Below are 20947 nucleotides of genomic sequence, written 5' to 3' on the forward strand. Positions count from 1 at the left end.
TTCATGGGCAGCAAATGAGATCAGCCAGAATCTAGTAAATTCTTGATTAATGCTCAAGCCGTGGTGGTAGCTTTTTCTTCTTTTTCCCCTTCCCATTTCTCCTTTCCTTCCTCCTCTTCCTCCCTTCTTTCCCTCCTTCTCTCCCCTCACTTTTTTCTCACTTATTCAATTCCGTCTTTATCAATGGTGAAACTGAGGCCCAGGGAGAGAAGCTGGCATAGCCAGGGTGACCCACCAGTTGAAGGCTGGCTGTCCCTGCTTCTTTGGAAGGCCATCAGGCTTGGTTCCTGCACCTCATGAAGGGATTGAGGGAATTCACTGAGAAATGTCTGCCCGGCTCACACCTGTAGACTCACACCTGTAATCTTAGTACTCTGGGAGGTTGAGGTGGGAAGATCACTTGAGCCTAGGAGTGCAAGGCTGCCATGAGCTATGGTTGTGCCACTGCACTCTTTCCTAAGTGAAAGATAGACCCTATCTCAAAAAAAAAAAAAAGTTATCTGCTATTATTCCCATCATTGCTTTGATTAGAGACTTTATGTTGTTGGTTTCCAATTTAGGTTCAGGTTTATCTTTATTTTTTTCTCTCTCTTTTTTTTTTTGTTGGAGATTCATTGAGGGTACAATAAGCCAGGTTACACTGATTGCAATTGTTAGGTAAAGTCCCTCTTGCAATCATGTCTTGCCCCCAGAAAGTGTGGCACACACCAAGGCCCCACCCCCCTCCCTCCATCCCTCTTTCTGCTTTTCCTCCCACCCCGACCTTAATTGTCATGAATTGTCCTCATATCAAAATTAAGTACATAGGAGTCATGCTTCTCCATTCTTGTGACGCTTTACTAAGAATAATGTCTTCCACTTCCATCCAGGTTAATACAAAGGATGTAAAGTCTCCATTTTTTTAATGGCTGAATAGTATTCCATGGTATACATATACCACAGCTTGTTAATCCATTCCTGGGTTGGTGGGCACTTAGGCTGTTTGCACATTTTGGCGATTGTAAATTGAGCTGCAATAAACAGTCTAGTACAAGTGTCCTTAAGATAAAAGGATTTTTTTCCTTCTGGGTAGATGCCCGGTAATCGGATTGCAGGATCAAATGGGAGGTCTAGCTTGAGTGCTTTGAGGTTTCTCCATACTTCCTTCCAGAAAGGTTGTACTGGTTTGCAGTCCCACCAGCAGTGTAAAAGTGTTCCCTTCTCTCCACATCCACGCCAGCATCTGCAGTTTTGAGATTTTGTGATGTGGGCCAATCTCACTGAGGTTAGATGATCTCTCAGGGTTGTTTTGATTTGCATTTCTCTAATATATAGAGATGATGAACTTTTTTTCATGTTTGTTAGCCATTCGTCTGTCTTTAGAGAAGGTTCTATTCATGTCTCTTGCCCATTGATATATGGGATTGTTGGCTTTTTTCATGTGGATTAATTTGAGTTCTCTATAGATCCTAGTTATCAAGCTTTTGTCTGATTGAAAATATGCAAATATCCTTTCCCATTGTGTAGGTTGTCTCTTTGCTTTGGTTGTTGTCTCTTTAGCTGTACAGAAGCTTTTCAGTTTAATGAAGTCCCATTTGTTGACTTTTGTTGTTGCAATTGCCATGGCAGTCTTCTTCATGAAGTCTTTCCCCAGGCCAATATCTTCCAGTGTTTTTCCTTTGGTTTCTTTGAGGATTTTTATTGTTTCATGCCTTAAATTTAAGTCCTTTATCCATTTTGAATCAATTTTTGTGAGTGGGGAAAGGTGTGGTTCCAGTTTCAGTCTTTTACATGTAGACTCCAGTTCTCCCAACACCATTTATTGAATAGGGAGTCTTTCCCCCAAGCTATGTTCTTGTTTGGTTTATCGAAGATTAGGTGGTTGTAAGATGTTAGTTTCATTTCTTGGTTTTCTATTCGATTCCAAGTGTCTATGTCTCTGTTTTTGTGCCAGTACCATGCTGTCTTGACCACTATGGCTATGTAGTACAGACTAAAATCTGCTGTGCTGATGCCCCCAGCTCTATTTTTATTCTAAGAACTGCCTTAGCTATATGGGGTTTTCTCTGGTTCCATACAAAATGCAGAATGATTTTTTCCAAATCTTGAAAGTACAATGTTGGTATTTTGATAGGAATGGCATTGAATAGGTAGATTGCTTTGGGAAGTATAGACATTTTAACAATGTTGATTCTTCCCATCCATGAGCATGGTGTGTTCTTCCATTTGTTAATATCCTCTGCTATTTCCTTTCTAAGGATTTCATAATTTTCTTTATAGAGGTCCTTCACCTCCTTCATTAGGTATATTCCTAGGTATTTCATTTTCTTTGAAACTATGGTTAAGGCAGTTGTGTCTTTAATTAGCTTCTCATCTTGACTGTTATTGGCGTATACCAAGGCTACTGACTTGTGGACATTGATTTTATATCCTGAAACATTACTGCATTTTTTGATGACTTCTAGGAGTCTTGTGGTTGAGTCTTTGGGGTTCTCTAAGTATAAGATCATGTCATCAGCAAAGAGGGAGAGTTTGACCTCCTCTGTTCCCATTTGGATTCCCTTTATTTCCTTGTCTTGCCTAATTGTATTGACTAGAATTTCCAGCAATACGTTGAATAGTAAAAGTGACAGAGGACAACCTTGTCTGGTTCCAGTTCTAAGAGGAAAAGCTTTCAGTTTTACTCCATTCAGTAAAATATTAGCTGTGGGTTTGTCATAGATAGCTTCAATCAGTTTTAGAAATGTGCCACCTATGCCTATACTCTTCAGTGTTCTAATTAGAAAAGGATGCTGGATTTTATCAAATGCTTTTTCTGCATCTATTGAGAGGATCATATGATCTTTATTTTTGCCTCTGTTAATATGGTGGATAACGTTTATGGAGTTGCATATCTTAAACCAGCCTTGCATCCCTGGGATGAAGCCTACTTGATCATGATGAATGACTTTTTTGATGATAAGCTGTAATCTATTGGCTAGGATTTTGTTGAGAATTTTTGCACCAATATTCATGAGTGAGATTGGTCTGAAATTCTCCTTTTGGGTTTCGTCTTTTCCTAGTTTTGGTATCAAGGTGATATTTGCTTCATAGAATGTGTTGCGAAGATTCCTTCTTCCTCAATTTTTTGGAATAATTTCTGCAGTACAGGAATAAGCTCTTCCTTAAAGGTTTGATAGAATTCTGGTGTGAAGCCATCTGGACCAGGGCATTTTTTGGTTGGAAGCTTTTTATTGTTTCTTTAATCTCAGTGCTTGAAATTGGTCTGTTCAGGAGGTCTATTTCTTCCTGGCTAAGTCTAGGGAGAGGGTGTGATTCCAAATATTGATCCATTTCCTTCACATTGTCAAATTTCTGGGCATAGAGTTTCTGGTAGTATTCAGAGATGATCTCTTGTATCTCTGTGGGATCAGTTGTTATTTCCCCTTTATCATTTCTGATTGAGGTTACTAGAGATTTTACTTTTCTATTTCTCGTTAGTCTGGCCAACGGTTTATCTATTTTATTTTTAAAAAAAACCAACTCCTTGTTTCATTAATTTTCTGAATGATTCTTTTGTTTTCAATGTCATTGATCTCTGATTTGATTTTGGATATTTCTTTTCTTCTACTGAGTTTAGGCTTAGATTGTTCTTCTTTTTCCAGTTGAATAAGATGGCTTGTGAGTTTGTTGATGTGCTCTCTTTCTGTTTTTTTGAATGTAGGCATCTAACGTGATAAATTTTCCTCTCAAAACTGCTTTTGCAGTATCCCACAGGTTTTAGTAGCTTGTGTCTTCATTGTTGTTATGCTCAAGAAAGTTAATTTTTCCTGTTTTATTTCTTCCTGCACCCATCTGTTATTCAACAGAAGATTGTTTAATTTCCATGCCTTTGGGTGGGGTCGAGCGTTTTTGTTAGAGTTGAATTCCACCTTTAGTGCCTTATGGTCTGAAAAGATACAAGGTAAAATTTCAATTCTTTTGATTCTGTTGATATTTGTTTTGTGTCCCAGGATATGATCAATTTTGGAGAATGTTCCATGGCGTGATGGGAAGAATGTATATTCTTTATCTTTGGGGTGGAGTGTTCTATATGCGTCTATCAAGCACAGTTGTTCCAGGGTCTCATTTAAAGTTCTTATATCTTTGTTTAATTACTCTTTAGAGGTTCTGTCTAGCTCTGTAAGAGGAGCGTTAAAGTCCCCTGTTGTTATGGTATTATCAGATATCATATTGCTCAGTCTGAGTAAGGTCTGTTTCAAGAATCTGGAAGCATTTAAATTGGGTGCATAGATATTTAGAATTGAAATGTCTTCTTGTTGTATTTTTCCCTTGACCAATATAAAGTGACCATCTTTGTCTTTTTTGACTTTAGTTGCTTTAAATCCACATGTATCTGAAAATAAGATTGCAACTCCTCTTTTCTTCTGAATTCCATTTGCCGGAAAAATTGTCTTCCAACCCTTGACTCGGAGCTTTAATTTGTCTTTTGAAGCCAGGTGTGTTTCTTGCAGACAGAAAATGGATGGCTTGTGTTTTTTAATCCAGTCAACCAATCTATGTCTCTTCAGTGGGGTATTCAAGCCATTAACATTTATTGAGATAATTGATAAGTGTGGTAGTATTCTATTCGTCTTATTTGGTGAGAGTCCATTGCTTAGTTTTATCTTTTGCATCAGTGTGGAGGTTAGGTTCTGTCCTTTCATTTCTGAGTTCTTACTTTGCTACTGATCCATTGTGGTGGTCAGTGTGCAGAACAGGTTGAAGTATTTCCTGTAGAGCTGGTCTTGTTGTGGTGAATTTCCTCAATGTTTGTATATCCGTAAATGATTTGATTTCTCCATCAATTTTTAAGCTTAGTTAGCAGGGTACAGAATTCTGGGCTGGAAATTGTTCTGTTTAAGTAGATTAAAGGTAGATGACCATTGTCTTCTTGCTTGGAAAGTTTCATTAGAGAAGTCTGTGGTCACTCTGATGGATTTGCCCCTGTAGGTCAACTGGCGCTTACTCCTGGCAGCTTGCAGAATCTTTTCTTTAGTCTTGACTTTGGACAGGTTCATCACAATGTGTCTTGGAGAAGCTCGGTTAGAGTTGAGGCGACCTGGGGTCCGATAGCCCTCTGAAAGCAGTGTGTCAGAATCTTTGGTGATATTTGGGAAATTTTCTTGTATGATATTCTCTAGTATGGCTTCCATTCCTCTGGGGCATTCTTCTTCCCCTTCTGGAATTCCTATAACTCGTATGTTGGAACGCTTCATAAAGTCCCATAATTCTGACAGTGAACGTTCTGCTTTCTCTCTCTTCTTTTCTGCCTCATTTACTATCTGAGTTATCTCAAAAACTTTGTCTTCTACCTCTGAAATTCTTTCTTCTGCATGGTCTAACCTGTTGCTGATACTTTCCATTGCATCTTTAAGTTCCCTGATTGACTGTTTCATTTCCTTCAGCTCTGCTATATCCTTTTTATATTCTTCATATCGTTCGTCTCTGATTTGATTCTGTTTTTGGATTTCCTTTTGGTTATTTTCCACTTTATTAGCAGTTTCCTTCATTGTTTCCATCATTTCTTTCATTGTTTTCAACATGTGTATTCTAAATTCCCTTTCTGTCATTCCTAACATTTCTGTATAGGTGGAATCCTCTGCAGTAGCTACCTCATGGTCCCTTGGCGGGGTTGTTCTGGACTGGTTCTTCATGGTGCCTGGAGTTTTCTGCTGATTCTTCCTCATGGGTGATTTCTTTAATCTGTTTCCTTGCCCTAATTTTCGTTTCACTTCCTCTTGCTCTTTAAGTTCTCGTGCCTGTGGAAGTTGCGGGCGGGTTTAGATGGATTGAACACACGCGACCACTTGCCGGTTTTCCACTGTTTTAGTCCTCCTCTTGGGGTCCAGAAGTCTCTCGCTGACTCCCTATATCCTCTCAGGGGTGATGATAGGCAGATCCCACCAGCCAGAGATGCCTGGAGTCCTATATCCCCAGACTCACGGTGCCCAGATGCAAGGAAGCTGTTTCTCAGCTGCCATCTTGCTCCGCCTCTGACATCTTTGTTTCTATTTCTTTTTTACCTCTTAATCTTTTTATTAAATCATAACTGTGTACATTAATGCATTTATGGGGTACAATATTCTGATTTTATATACCATTTGGAATGCTTACATCAAACTGGTTAACATAACCTTCACTTCACTTAATTATTGTGTTAATACATTTGTACTCTCCGCTTAACCAATTCATAATTGTCAAGTCATGGAAGCAGCCCAAGTGCCCATCGACTCATGAATGGATTAACAAATTGTGGTATATGTATATGATGGAATATTATGCAGCCTAAAAAAAAGATGGAGACTTGACCTCTTCTATGTTTACATGGATGGAACTGGAACATATTCTTCTTAGTAAAGTATCTCAAGAATGGAAGAAAAACTATCCAGTGTATTCAGTACTATTATGAAATCAATATATAATCACCCACGCTTTCATATGAAAGATAAAACACAACTATAGTCCCCAGTGAAGGAGGGAAGAGAAGGAGGGGAGGGAGGAGGTTGGTGGAAGGAGAGTAATGGGTGGGACCTCACCTATGGTTTATATTGCAAGGGTACATGTCAAATCTATTAAGAGTAGAGTATAATTAACTTTGTTTCTTTTATTCACTGTTCTACCTCAAATGCCTAAGACGTAGTAGGTGTTCTGTAAATATTTGTTGAATGCATAAATGGTGATTTTTTTCTTCCTGAGCTTGGTCTTCTATCCATTTACTGAGTAAGTGGAGGGTTTGAGGGTATGGAGGAGTTGTGATTATGGTCTTGTTTTATTTAGGGAATGTATTAGTTTCTCAGGGCTGCTGCGACAATTTACCACAAACCAGGTGGCATAATACTACAGAAAATTATTCTCTCACGTTCTGGAGGCCAAAAGTCTGAAGTCAAGATGTCCTCCAAAGGCTCTGGGGAAGAACTCTTCCTTGCCTCTTGTAGCCTGTGGTGGTTGCCAGCTATCCTTGGCATTCCTTGGCTTATGGAAGTATAACTCCATTTTCTGCCTCTGTCTTCTCATGGTATCTTCCCTGTGTACGTGTCTATGTGTCCAAATTTTCTCCTTTTTGTAAGAGTACCAGTCATTGAATTAGCAACTACTCTTAATTCAACAAGACCCCATCTTAACTTGATTACATCTGCAAAGACCCTATTTCCAAAAAAGGTCATATTCACAAAATCTGGTGGACCGGACATTAATTTTGGAGCTGGACACTACTCAATCCAGTATAAGAGCACTGTAGAGAGTGTCAAGTATGAGAATGTCTTGGATTCTATGCTGGTATATATCAGGATTTCTCAGCCTTGGTACTATTGACATTTTAAACATGGGAGTTTGGTGTTGGAGGGGCTGTTCTGTGCCTTCTGGGATGTATATCAGAATTCCTGATCTCTACCCATTAGATACCAGTAGCACACCATATCCGCAAGTGAAAATAACCAAAGAAAGTTTCCAAACATTGCCAAATGTCTGTGGGGAAGCAAAATTGTCACTGCAAGAGAACCACTGATATACAGTTCTGACAATTAAATTTGTGAACACATCCTAGAAAAAGTGCTACATACCTCCTTGTTGAGTATCCCTATGGTCACCTTCCAAGTACTCCCCTTGGGGAGCTATACACTGATGCCAGCACCTAGTCTACCCTTCACCTTGTTCTTATGTTGGCAGCACTCTACAAACAACTCAGTAAGGTTTCATAACCTTGGTATATTAGTGTCTCACAGCTGTGTTTGAATTGACATGTAGTGGTGTCTTGCTGAGTGACATTCGTTATTTTTGCTTATTTTTGTGTGCCATGCAATGGTAGCTCTGATGGTCATTCCAGAAAAAGAGTTCCAAAATTGCTGGTGGACCTAGTGTGGACTAGGGGCTGGTATTGGTGCATAGCTTCCCAAAGGGAGTACTTCAGTGGTGACTGTAATAATTGATATTCAGGAATGTAGCACTTTTTCTAGGACGAGTTCATGAACATAATTGATAGACCTCATACAAGTGTAAAAGTCAGTTTTTTAGACCTCCGTCTTTTAAAAGAATATTCTTTGGGGGCGGTGCCTGTGGCTCAGTGGGGAGGGCGCTGGCCCCATATACCGAGGGTGGCAGGTTCAAACCCAGCCCCCACCAAACCGCAAGAAAAAAATAGTGGGCAACTGTAGCCACAGCTTACTCCAGAGGCTGAGACAAGAGAATCGCCTAAGCCCAGGAGTTGGAGGTTGCTGTGAGCTGTGTGATGCCACGGCACTCTACTGAGGGCCATAAAGTGAGACTCTGTCTCTACAAAAAAAAAAAAAAAATTCTTTGGATAATATTTTAAGTTTTAAACCCAACTGTATGCAAGTTAGAAATGATACTTTAAATGTCAGGATTGCCCCTGTTGTTCTCACAGTATTGACACATTTGCCGTGGAAATAACCCAATTTCCTGGAGGGTAAGGACCAGGCCTGTCTGATTCATCATGGTATCCCCAGGGCCTGGAACAATTTAATAGTAATTATAATCATAGCAATATACTATTAAGTACTCTACATGTATTATCTCATTCACATAGTAAGTGCTCAATAAGTATTTTTAGAATGAATACTGAGTACATGCATGATTATAAGCTTTTATTTCTGGGAAGAAGCAAGAAAGTAATATTTGCTAAAGAGAAGGGAACTTCCTTCCATTGATTCTCTTCTTTGGATTCAGAGGTATTTTGATTGTTATATAAGCACTGATACCATGATAGATATAATTAGCACCCGCACTGAATTATGTTACCTCCCTGCTTTCCTATGTGCTGATTTTCTGGTCTGAGGATGCTATGCTAAACCAGACAGCCGTGGTCTTTGCCCTTTGGAAAATCCTCTCTGGAGTTAGCTACGTTACACAAAAGCTTACCTCTGTCAGGAGAGGACACTAGAGGCAACACTAAAATGGAAAGTGCCATTTGTTGTCCTGTAATAGATTCTACTTTTATACCAAGTTATCTACTGGAAATTTTTTCTAACAATAACTCATTTTTCTCTTTTTAGGACCACTGAAGCCAGAAATAACTATATCCTACATTGCTGTTGCAACAATATTCGTTAACAGTGGACTATCATTAAAAACGGAGGTACTATCACCGGTGGGGCACATGAAAAGCAGGGAGAAAAATTTAATTTGTACTTGAAATTTCACGGTCCTTTCATAAAGGCAGTTATAGCTATAATTAGCTATAATCTGAAGGTTTCCCTGTGACAGAAGATAACTTGGACTTCAGGTTATCTTGAAGGACTTGTAGCGTTGTGTGCAAAGGACTTTTATTTCATTTCTACATGTGCACATTATAAAAACTTTATGGTTGGCAGCATGGACCCTGAGGATGTGGTTATAATGAGTATGTTTTTAATACATGATTGAACTGAAGCATTTTCATGTCTTCCTACCCTGGTGACTACTGTGCTTGGGCACATTTGAGCTGTTGTTTAGTTGTGGTTTTTATAACTTCTGTGGATCTATCTTTTTTCCCCAGGACCCATGCTGTTCAAATAATGCTTATTTTGTCATAACTTTTAATAATTTTTATTTTAAAAATATCCTTCCTTAGCATGTCTATTAATAAATAATTAATAATTAACTAATTAATTTAAATATTGGTATTTTTTCATGCCAAGTCCAAATCTCATATAGACAATATGGATAATGTTATTTACTGATCCAGGTTTCACTGAACCTAGGCTTTTCTTGGAAGTAAAGAAATCTAAATATTTTTTCACATGGGAGAGAAAAATAAGTAGATCTTAAGAGTCTCTTTTGACTTACAATAGAAGAAAAAAGAGAAGAAATAACCATTTGCTTTTGAAGAAATTACATAAAGTTATTCTAATGGGCTTATTCTTATGTAGATAGGGAAATTTTACTGTAAGAAGGATATTTTTTGAAAATGGTTTTAAAACTTAACATTCTGGCTCAGCATTATTCATTCTGGTTCATTGTGATTTGAATGAACACTAATTTAGTTACCTTTTCCTTAGATCACCCTAGTAGCAAGATGGAAAAAATATTATTTTATTGAATTTATGTATTCTGTATATTGATATGAATCTTTTTGGGGGAGTTTTTTTGATACATGTAGGATTAGTGTGTAGTGTCTACAACTGATGAATTTTGTTTCAGGAATTGTAAGTATTCTTACTAATTACTGCTCTTCTGGAAAAACTGGAATAAGATGGGATTTCCTAAATATGTCAAATCCCAGTTTTTGTAAAGAGTATTGATATGAGAGGACCATGATTAGTGGTTATTGGGTACAAGCTTTTTCTGTCAATACCCGAGTTCTAATATTGGTTCTCCAATGTGAGGCAGAGTGATGCAGGAGGATAGTTACTGGGAGGTCTTCCTGCTGCACTTGGCTTATGTTCTTTGTGGAACAGCTGCCTCTAAGTCCTCTTCTTGGGACGTTGCTCAAACTACGTCCCCTGGTGGCTGCTTAATGGCTACAGCTTTTACTTATGACATAGGAAAGCTGGCAAGAGACTTGATTTCTCTCCTTCACTTCTTACTTAACACTATTCTGTAAAGCAGCCAACTTTGTGGGATGTAGGAATTAAAGAAGGAAGAATGTCACAGCTTTCAGCATTTCTCTGAGGACCAACTTCTTTTGTAAGCACCTAAGAAACATTCCGAGTCATCCCACTAATTTGGATGTAATGATGAAGTGCCTTGATCTCCTGGTTTATCATGGTATCTAAGTAACCATCAAAGCCATTTCCTCCATCAAAGGCCCTTTCAGACTAATATGTTAAGTCATTTTCATGTAAGTACCATGAGCTAAATTGTGCCACTGGAGCTCCCATCAAGTCATTTTCAAAAGCCATTTAACTTAAGATGTCCTAGATTGCATCATTGTATTAAGTCATCTCTAAGCTCTACTAATTTCCTGGGTAACCTAACTTACAAATTAGAAGATAGTAATCTTGTTATTTGTTTTCTAGGTAGTAATCCTAAATTAATTGCAGCATGGACTATGATTTGTGTATCTTATGAGGTCTTAGGATAGTGGATTTTTGCATACAGAAGACTGTAAATTATTATTGAATTAAGTTTATTTGGAAGCATTTATGTTGATCTTATTCAAGTTTATTTATATTGAATGTTTCTACAGTATTACTCGTACGTTGATTTAATGATGTGTATTCTAAAATTTGTTTCGCTTATTTGTAAAAATTATAAAGGACACTGTACTAATGTAATGCTACATCTTCAGTTTTATGACAGTTGATAATTCATTTTTGAAATACCTGTTGAAATTGGTTTCTGAGATTATGTTTTGTTTTATAAGGTCACATTTAAAATTTATTTTACATTTAGCTAACTTCAAACCTACAGTTTCAGAAGGTTTGTCACATAACAGACTGTGGTAGGGGCCATTCATTTAAATACATACCAATTAAGCGCCATGGCTACAGGCACTAGGCTTGGCCCTGGGAATGGAAACTAAGATGAGCAGGAGACTCAAGGCCTGAAAATGGGTCCTGAGTGGGGCAGAATATATACATGTTTCTTTATTTTTCTAAACAGAGTATTTTTTTTAAATCTCATTAGTTGAAAAGTAAATATGGCAAATTCTTAACTTGGGTTTACGCTGCTTGTTTCAAGCCCAGAGCTATGAGCCTGACTCTCAGAAAGTGAATCAGTTGAAGTCAAATAAGGGTTAGGAAGGAAATTGGTATGTAATGAAAATATTCCTATGCCCTAGTCAGAGCCCTGGCTTTAAGCAATTCTTGATGCTGTCAGTGAGACTCTGGTATAATCAGTACAGTATATGGAGTGTCTCCTTAAGTTTATTTTAATGGAATTTGACCTGTTTTACATGTGAATAAACAAACTGTTATGCAGAGGCAACTTTTCCATCATTCCTGATGGCATTTATTTATGATCCTAAATTCTACCCAGGTTTATGAAATAAATAGTATCATATGGAATAATCCTATTTTGGATTTTATAGAGTTTAGTTGCTTCTTCTTTTCCATTGTTACTGGATTTCATCTTTATGGTTGTATAAAGAAGACATGGAAAAGATAATACATTGTTTTTTTCTTTAAGTCATGAAAACCTTTATAGAAACACTTTCCTTTTGTTGAAGAAGCCCCTCATGGCCTACTATGGTAGGTTGTTGAGACTCATTTTGCTAAGTCCTTTACCACATTCTGATGCAATATCAATTTCTAATTATCATTTATTAAGTCAGCTAGCATTTTCTATCTACATTGTAGTTTTTATAACATTTTTCTGATTATAAAAGTGATATTTACTAATTATGGAAAGATTAGAAAGAATACTTGTTATTAACATTCATGTGATTTTTAGTCCTTTTTAAGATTAGAAAGAATAATTGTTATTAACATTCATGTGTTTTTTAGTCCTTTTTTCTAAATATCTTTTTTTTTTATTGTTGGGAATTCATTGAAGGTACAAAGAACCACGTTACATTAATTGCATTTGTTAGGTAAAGTCCCTTTTATGATTGTGTCCCACCCCCAAAAGGTGTGTCACACACCGTGACCCTCCACCTCCCTAAAATATCTTATATATAGAATTTTTTTAGAAATAAAATATTCATCATATTCATTTTAAAAAGTAAAATTGTATATGTATGTATGTGTGTATACGAACTTGCAGACATATACACATACACGCATATATTTGCTCATATTTTTCATGTAACATTGTATAATAATTTTCGTGTAGTTTGATATTATTTAATTTTCTATATATTTTATAATAAAAATAATTATTTCCTTTTATGAATATATGATTTATTCACATAGTTCAGAATTAAAAGGTAGAAAAGTATATATATGATAAATCTTCCTTTCATCCTTTCACTAGATATCTGGTTCTCTTCTCTGTAGATAACTAATGTTAACAATTTCCGTATACCGTCCGTATACCTTTCCAAAAATATTCTATGCGACACATACAGATGTGTATCCATCCCTCTACAAATTTTAGTATTTTATGTTTGGTGCTTTATCTTACTTTATTTTAAAAAACACATCTTGTAGAGTGTTTCATATCAACACCTAAAGAACCTTGGTTCTTTTTGTATACGAAATAGTATTCTATTGTATGGGTGTGTAATAATATGATTTACTTATCCTTTATTGATGGACATTTATAAGATTGTGCTATTACTAATATGTTGTAAAGGGTAACCTAAAAATATGTCATTTCACACATTTGGGAACATATGTGAAGGATAAATTCCTAGAAGTAGAATTACCAGGTCAAACGACATATGTAGTTTAAGTTGTGTACCTAGAATGGTGGCATGTACTTAGTAAGTATTTTCTGAATGAAGGAAGGAGTTGCCAGATTGCTCTCCATCGGCTAGACCAGTTTACACTCTTATTGATGAAGTAGGACTGAGATACTGTACTCCCACATCCTCATCAACATCTGCTTATACTTTAACTTTTACGCCAGCCGCATACACCCAGGCTGGTGGGTTCAAACCCAGCCCGGGCCGGCTAAACAACAATGGCAACTGCAACAATTATGTTCCTACATTTGGGCATTTGTTTTCAGGTTTTGTTTTAATAGATAACGTTGTGACTATGATGATTAGTTCTGTGTATATATGTTTGTAACTGCCTTTTATGTTCTTAGTGTAAATACCTAGACATGAAATTTTGGGTTCCCCAGAATGTGAATTATATGTATATACAGGGTGGCCACCAAGTTCATGTGTAATTTAAAACTTTATGGCCACCCAGATTATATATATATATGGTATATAAGTATAAAAGTACATATATGTTTATGTACTTACTTTTTTTTTTCTCTTTTGAGACAGAGTCTCGTTTGGTTGCCCTCAGTAGAGTACTGTGGTGTCATAGCTCAAAGCAACCTCAAACTCTTGGGCTCAAGCAATCCTCATGCCCCAGCCTCCTGAGTAGCTGGGACTACAGGTGCCCACCACAATTTCTGGCTATTTTTTTAGAGATGGGGTCTCACTCTGGCTAGGCTGGTCTTGAAATCCTGATCTAGGCAATCCACCTGCCTCAGCCTCCCAGAGTGCTAGGATTACTGGCATGAGCCAACGCACCTGGCCCCAAAATGTGAATTATATTATAGTCCTTGTTATGTATTCCCAAATTGCTTTTCAGAAAAGTTATGCTGTTTTCTATTCCTATCAGAATTATATGCAAATGACTTAGCTAATCATTTTATTATGATTTTTAGAAATGCTAATATTTATTTCGTATTTATCATATTCCTCTGAGTATATTTAAATGAAATTTGGTTTCAAGACTGTTGATAATTCTCTGAACTACTTTTGCTCAAGATTTATTTATTTATTTATTTTATTGTTGGTGATTCACTGAGGGTACAAGAAGCTAGGTTATACTGATTACATTTGTTAGGTAAAGTCTACTGTTGTTCAAGTTTTATCTAGCTCAGTGGGTAGGGCGCCAGCCACATATACCCAGGCTGGTGGATTTGAACCCAGCCTAGGTCAGCTAAACAACAATGACAACTGCAAGAACAAAAAAAAATATTTGGGTGTTGTGGCGGGTACCTGTAGTCCCAGCTAAGCCCAAGAGTTTGAGGTTCTTGTGAGCTGTGACGCCATGGCACTCTATCGAGGGTGACACAGTGAGACTCTGTCTCAAAAAAAGAATTCAGATTAATTGTAAGGTTGGCTTATTTTTCTTTCTTTCTTTTTTTTTGTAGAGACAGTTTTGCTTTATCATCCTCGATAGAGTGCTGTGGCGTCACAGCTCTCAGCAATCTCCAGCTCTTGGGCTTAGGTGATTCTCTTGCCCCAGCCTCCCAAGTAGCTGGGACTACAGGCACCCACCACAATGCCCAGATATTTTTTTGTTGCAATTCATCCGGGGCTGGGTTTGAACCCACCACCCTCGGTACATGGGGCCGGTACCCTACCCCACTGAGCCACAAGCACCTTCTTTTTCTTAATCTGAGGGCCTAATATGGCTTCTGGTAGGCCCAACATCTCCCAGCGGTCCTAAATTAGACACAGATTGCCAGAAATTCTCTAGGTGTCATTAGAGATGTCATATGATCAAAAAGGAAGTAACTGTTTATATGTCTCCACCCAGGGAGATAGTGGGAACCTGTGAGACAGATTTCAGAACGTGGCAATTAGCGAATGAGTTTGGGTTAACCTACTGTCTATTAAACTGATAAATTTAGGCTAATGTCCTTGAAATTGAGGATCTCTTGAATCTCTCACTTCAACTAAGGGAGCCATTATGGTTCAATGTTTATAACCAGTGAATCTCTAGCATCTTTGAATATGCTGTAATGACTACTGGCTTTTTTTAAAGGACTGTACTTTTTCTACTGCACTTTGAATAGCCACATAACACTAATTCAAATGCAAATGTTTTAAAGTTTATATATAGTTGAACCCCAATTATTCTTTTTAGCCACCGGATTCATAACATGTGCCTGGATTATCATGTTTAATGTACATTTGTTCCCCTCTTGGGGCAGCAATGTCATACAATATAAGAAGCAGCATGCCCCAAGTAAGTTTAATTCTGATCTGTACTGGACAGTATCTCTACTTCAATTTCCTCATCAGTGAAATGGAGACAATATTATCTACTTAATTGGGTTATTATGAGGATTTGATGAGATAACAGGTAAAATAAAATGATAAGCTCAGGTCATGGCATATAACTGGTATTCAGCAAATGCTCACAAAGAATCTAGTGAGTAGATCATGGAGGGGAAGCTATTTTGAATTAGAGACTATCACTGAAGAAAACATTTAAACAATTATTTATGGATTCCATAGCATCTTGCCACATTGAGGCCTGATAGGTTTGATATAATAAATACTGATTATTTAATTTAAATTTGATAGGTCCTGTTATAAGTTTTTTAAAAGATTTATTTTTTTATGCAGATAAACATACACGTGTGCTTATATTGTCAACAATCCTCAAATCTATACTATTGTAAAGGTTTAGCTTAGTCCTAGTCCAGAATATTACAAGTCTGAATTGTTAGGCTGTATTATATATTTGAAGGAAATTAGAATACTTCAAAAATTTTACACAAAAATATAATCATCATGAAATTGTATCATATGCATATACTTATAGATAAAAATTTCAGCTATGAAAAGACTGGAAAGCTAACTTAATGTGATGTTATGTGAGTAGCAATGTCTTTTCAGAGTTAGCTTTCTTACCTGGCTTTATTTTGTGTCCTTCCTTTTTCCAGGAGCTGACCAGTGCTTTGGTGCATATCAAACTGCATCTGCTTATTCAGATCTTTACACTTGCATTCTTCCCAGCAGCAATATGGCTTTTTCTTCAGCTTTTATCAATCACACCCATCAATGAATGGCTTTTAAAAGGGTATGTTTAAATCTTTTCAAGGGTCTACCTTAAGGGGGCATCTCTAGTGATATTATTGTTTCTATGGCCACTATATATAAAAGGGCTTTTTGTATTCTAACTTATAAAGAAAGAAAAGCACTTCTAACATTATTGTTTACCTTTTAAACAATAGTGTTTCATCAAGAAGTTTCTTCAAAAAATTAACAGAATTTTAAAATATACCTTAATGCTTCATCTTAAGGTTCTGGGATGGATACTTTATGGGGAATTTAAAAGGGTGATCTTGGGAGAAAAATAAAAAGGACTAAGGATCTAAGCTTTGTATGTGTGTATATAATGTAAGCTGTTATTAGATGCTTTGCCTTTGCATTCTAGATTTTATCAAATGTAAATATATAATGTCTGAGTATAATATGTATTTTTAGAATGTGTAAGAAAGAAAAAATATATATGTGGGATAGCATTTATTTTTTTCACTTGTTCTAAGTTTGATATAATGGTTCAATTAACAGTAGATTTTTAGTAGAATCTTTATTAAAAATATTACCATATTTATTAAAAGGATTTAATCATTTAAAAGAATTATTTAAAGTGGTTTAAAGCTAATCATATTTTAGCATCATAGTATAATAGCTAAAATATTGAACTTAGATCCTGAAGATCCTGAAGATTGAGTTCTGACCCTATCTCTAACACACTGAGTAACTTTGAGTAAAACTATTTAATAGTTTTGAAATTGTTTCTCTATCTATAAAATGATAAAATGATTTTGGGTATATAAATTGTAATCACTTACTCATTTATTCAAGTCATTTATTTATCTCTATTATATGCCAGGAAGTATTATGCCATTGGAGAAACAATAGTAAAATGCCAGTTAGTTCTGCATGTTGAGGAGACTTGGGGGATGTGATTATCAATAGACAAGTAAATATATGAGCAAGGTAGAGGTAAGTGAAAAGAGAAATACAATGTATATGGTTGAAAGTGGTAGGGTGGGCAGGCTGGTGATTAATGTAGATTTAGAGATCTGGGGCAAAATGTTTTCTAGGCACAGGAAACAGCATGTACAAAGGCTCTAAGGCAGAATCAAGCCTGGTGTGTTGCAGGTTAGCAAAGCAACCATGATGTCCAGACTTGGTGATACAGAGGAAGAACAATAGGACTTGGAAGTGAAAAGGTAGGCAGGAGCCCAGTATGCAGAGATAGACCATGGTAAAGCATTCGGATTTATTCTGACTGTTGCAGGAAACTGTTGGAGTGATTGAAAGGAGGGAGTGATGAGGTCTGGTTTATATTTGCAGATGATTCTCCTGGCTGCTGTGTGGACAGTAGGTGGTAGAGACTAGAGAGGAATCTAGGAAATCAACGAGGAACTGGTGTAGTGAGGTAGCAGTGCAATGGAGAGAAGTGAAGGTGGATTTCAGAGTCAGAGCTGTCAGAGCCCATGGGTGCAGAGGATACAGAATGAGAAGGACAGAGAAGAACTGAGTGACTTTTGAGTGATAGGTATGACCCATGGGATAATCAGTGGCATCATTTACCTAATGGAGGGGTAAATAGATTAGGAAGAGAAGAGGAAATTAAGAATGCTATTTTGGGCACCTGTGGCTCAAAAGGGTAGGGCGCCAGCCCCATATGCCGGAGGTGGTGGGTTCAAACCCAACCACGGCCAAAAACTGCCAAAAAAAAAGAATGCTGTTTTGGCTAGATTGAGTTTGAAAGAATAAACATTAAATTTCACTGAAAAGCATGAAATGCCACATAAATGTAACATCATGTTACACAGCAACTATGTATTATGCATATCAGGAACAATAGTAACTGACTATCTGCTGTGTGTAGGACATTCAAGGAATAGGAAGTGTTTTCTGGTAAGTTCCAACCTAGTTTGGTATGTGGATATATGCATATATATACACACACATACATATATATGACAGTAATCAACCAAACAGAGAAGCATGTGGGTTGTCAGGTGAGTGGTGGAATCAGTAAAGGATAAGCAGCTCCAGGTGGTGCCTGTGGCTCAGTGAGTAGGGCACCAGCCCCATATATGGAGGGTGGTGAGTTCAAACCCAGCCCTGGCCAAACTACAACAACAAAAAATAGCCGGGCACAGGGGCAGGTGCCTGTTGTACCAGCTACTTGGGAGGCTGAGGCAAGAAAATCAACTTAAGCCCAAGAACTAGAGGTTGCTGTGAGCTGTGACGCTACAACACTCTACTGAGGGTGACAAAGTGAGACTCTGTCTCTAAAAAAAGAAAAAAGAAAAAAGAATAAGCAGGTCCCCAAAGGTTGGGCATGCCCATAATTGAGAGTTCAAAAATGAGGCAGTGGTGAGAGACAGAAGTAAATAGTTTCTTAGAACCAGCTTGTAGAAGGCCTGCACTACTGAGGCGAGGAGTTTGAGTTTGAAGCTGTGGATGACAGAGAGAGGGAGAGCACTCCTAAAAGTGCTGAACAGGAGAAGAACATGTTAAAAAGTGACCATGAAGGAAGATTAGTCTGATAGCATTATCCTGGGTTTATTATTAGAAGAGTAGTACTTGGAATCTCAGTATGCTAAATAAAACAAGCATACAATTCTCACCGTAAGCTGTTAAACTTAAAGGAGTATGCACTTGCTCCAATTCACTTAGAGAAAGCTTTTCTTTAGCTCAGTTTTGTCTCTTTCCTACTCCACAATTCGAAAATACCCACTTTTGAGGGAGTTGCGTATTCCTACCTCAGAATCATGTTTCAGTCATCGAAATAAAAGTGTTTTGAGCAATACTCCTTCCATGCCTTGCTGTGTGAAAGGGACAGAGTGTAGGTAGAGTAAACATTCAGCAGGCATTTGTGGGTGTCCAGACTTGGATAAAAAGCATCTAAATGGGAATGGCGGTGGTGATGGAATGCTTTTTGAGGAGCAAGTGGGACCATATATAACTCCAAAGATTCAAACTGGATCTTTAGGAAAAAACTGATCTCATTCACAGAAATAGGTTAATAAAGAGGGGAAATTGATATTTTAGAAATTATATAAATTCAATCTATAGATCTATTGTATAACATGGTGACTATATGTAATAATAGTATATTATATACTTAAAAACTGCCAAGAGAGTAGATTTTCTATTTTTTTTTTTTTTATTGTTGGGGATTCATTGAGGGTACAATAAGGCAGGTTACACTGGTTGCATTTGTTAGGTAAAGTCCCTTTTGCAATCATGTCTTGCCCCCAGAACTTCTATGTTTTTATCACACACACAAACCCCAAAACAACTGTGAGGTGATGGATATGTTAATTAGCTTGATTGTGGTAGTCATTTCACAATGTACACGTACATTGGTCTGAGAAGTTCGTGAACTGATCCTAGAAAAATTGCTACACACCTCACTGTTGAATCACTAAAATCACCTTTTAAGTAGTTCCCTTGGGAAGCTACATACCAATGCCGGTGCCTAGTCCACCCTTCAAAGCAATTTGGGAACTCTCTGGAATGACCATCAGAGCGGTTGTCATATGAGGTCTAAAAATTAAGTTTGCGAACTTGCCACCAACGTTGGCAGGTTTCCTAACTTTGGTATTTTAGTGTCCCACAGTTGTGTTTATGTCAACATGTGGCAGTGTTTGCTGAGTGGTGTTCATTATTGTTGTTGCATGTTTTTATGTGCCATACAATGACAGCTCTAATGATCTTTCCAGAAAAAGAGTTCCTCAATTTCTTTGAAGTGGGGACGAGGCACTGGCATTGGGGCATATCTTCCCAAGTGGAGTACTTTAAAGGTGACTGTAGTGATATTCAGCAAGGAGGTATATAGCACTTTTTCTAGAATGAGCTCATGAACCTAATTGCCCAACCTGGTATATGAAGGTTACCATGAAAGTTTTGAGAGAGACTGTGTTATGGTCCATTATTTCATTTCCAAGAAATACAGTTGACAGCAGCATCCTCTCAGATACCCATGCGAGTTCTAGCTTGCTCACTTTATTGGTGTTGCAGGGAGGGCTTCATTTCTTTCCATCCAAGAGGCACTCAGGCATCAGCTGTGTAGATGGGAAGAGAGAACTTTTGCATGATGATTTTCTACGATTTTAAAAGTGGGTTAAAATCTCAGAGTTTGGAGCATTTATAACAGGCTTTCAGGACCTTTCTCCTTCCCATGTGACAATTTTTGGTGGTTTCTAGAATTTAGAAAAGGCCGAATTTTGCTGAAAGACAAGGAAAGGCGTGGACACCCAGCAACTGCTGTGACTGAGGAAAACATTGCTACTGTGGAAAAATGGTTCGTGAAAACAATCCAGTGACATTTAAGGACGCTGAAGTGGCACTACAGATTGGATCAGCGGTGACGTCTAAAATCCTGCAAGATTATCTTGAAGTTGGTAAAGTTTCATCCCGATGGATGCCTCACACTTTGACAGGTGAGCAAAAGCACATCCACACTGAATGGTGTGAAGAAACGCCGGCCACGTCTGATGGAGGGAAGTCGAGATGCGCTTCTGACATTGTTACTGGTGATGAAACCTGGAGTTACTAGTTTGGTCCAGAGAATAAGCATCAGAAATGTGGATTTCTTTTCCTAATGATAATCCACCAACAAAGGTGAAGTGGCCCTGA

At 37.5% G+C, this 20947-nt stretch overlaps 1 protein-coding gene across 1 annotated transcript in view; it reads left to right on the plus strand.

Moving 5' to 3' along the window:
* LOC128593310 (uncharacterized protein KIAA1671-like) overlaps nucleotides 1-20628 on the plus strand; it is a 46150-nt gene extending 25522 nt beyond the window's left edge. The window contains exons 4-6 of the mRNA XM_053601231.1: nucleotides 9009-9091; nucleotides 16222-16358; nucleotides 20516-20628. Coding sequence (XP_053457206.1) covers nucleotides 9009-9017 — 9 coding nt within the window. The 3' untranslated portion in view covers nucleotides 9018-9091; nucleotides 16222-16358; nucleotides 20516-20628. The remainder of the gene's footprint in view (nucleotides 1-9008; nucleotides 9092-16221; nucleotides 16359-20515) is intronic.
* Nucleotides 20629-20947: the final 319 nt, after the last annotated feature.

This window comes from Nycticebus coucang, chromosome 9, assembly GCF_027406575.1.
Source record: "Nycticebus coucang isolate mNycCou1 chromosome 9, mNycCou1.pri, whole genome shotgun sequence".
Taxonomy (NCBI): Eukaryota; Metazoa; Chordata; class Mammalia; order Primates; family Lorisidae; genus Nycticebus; species Nycticebus coucang.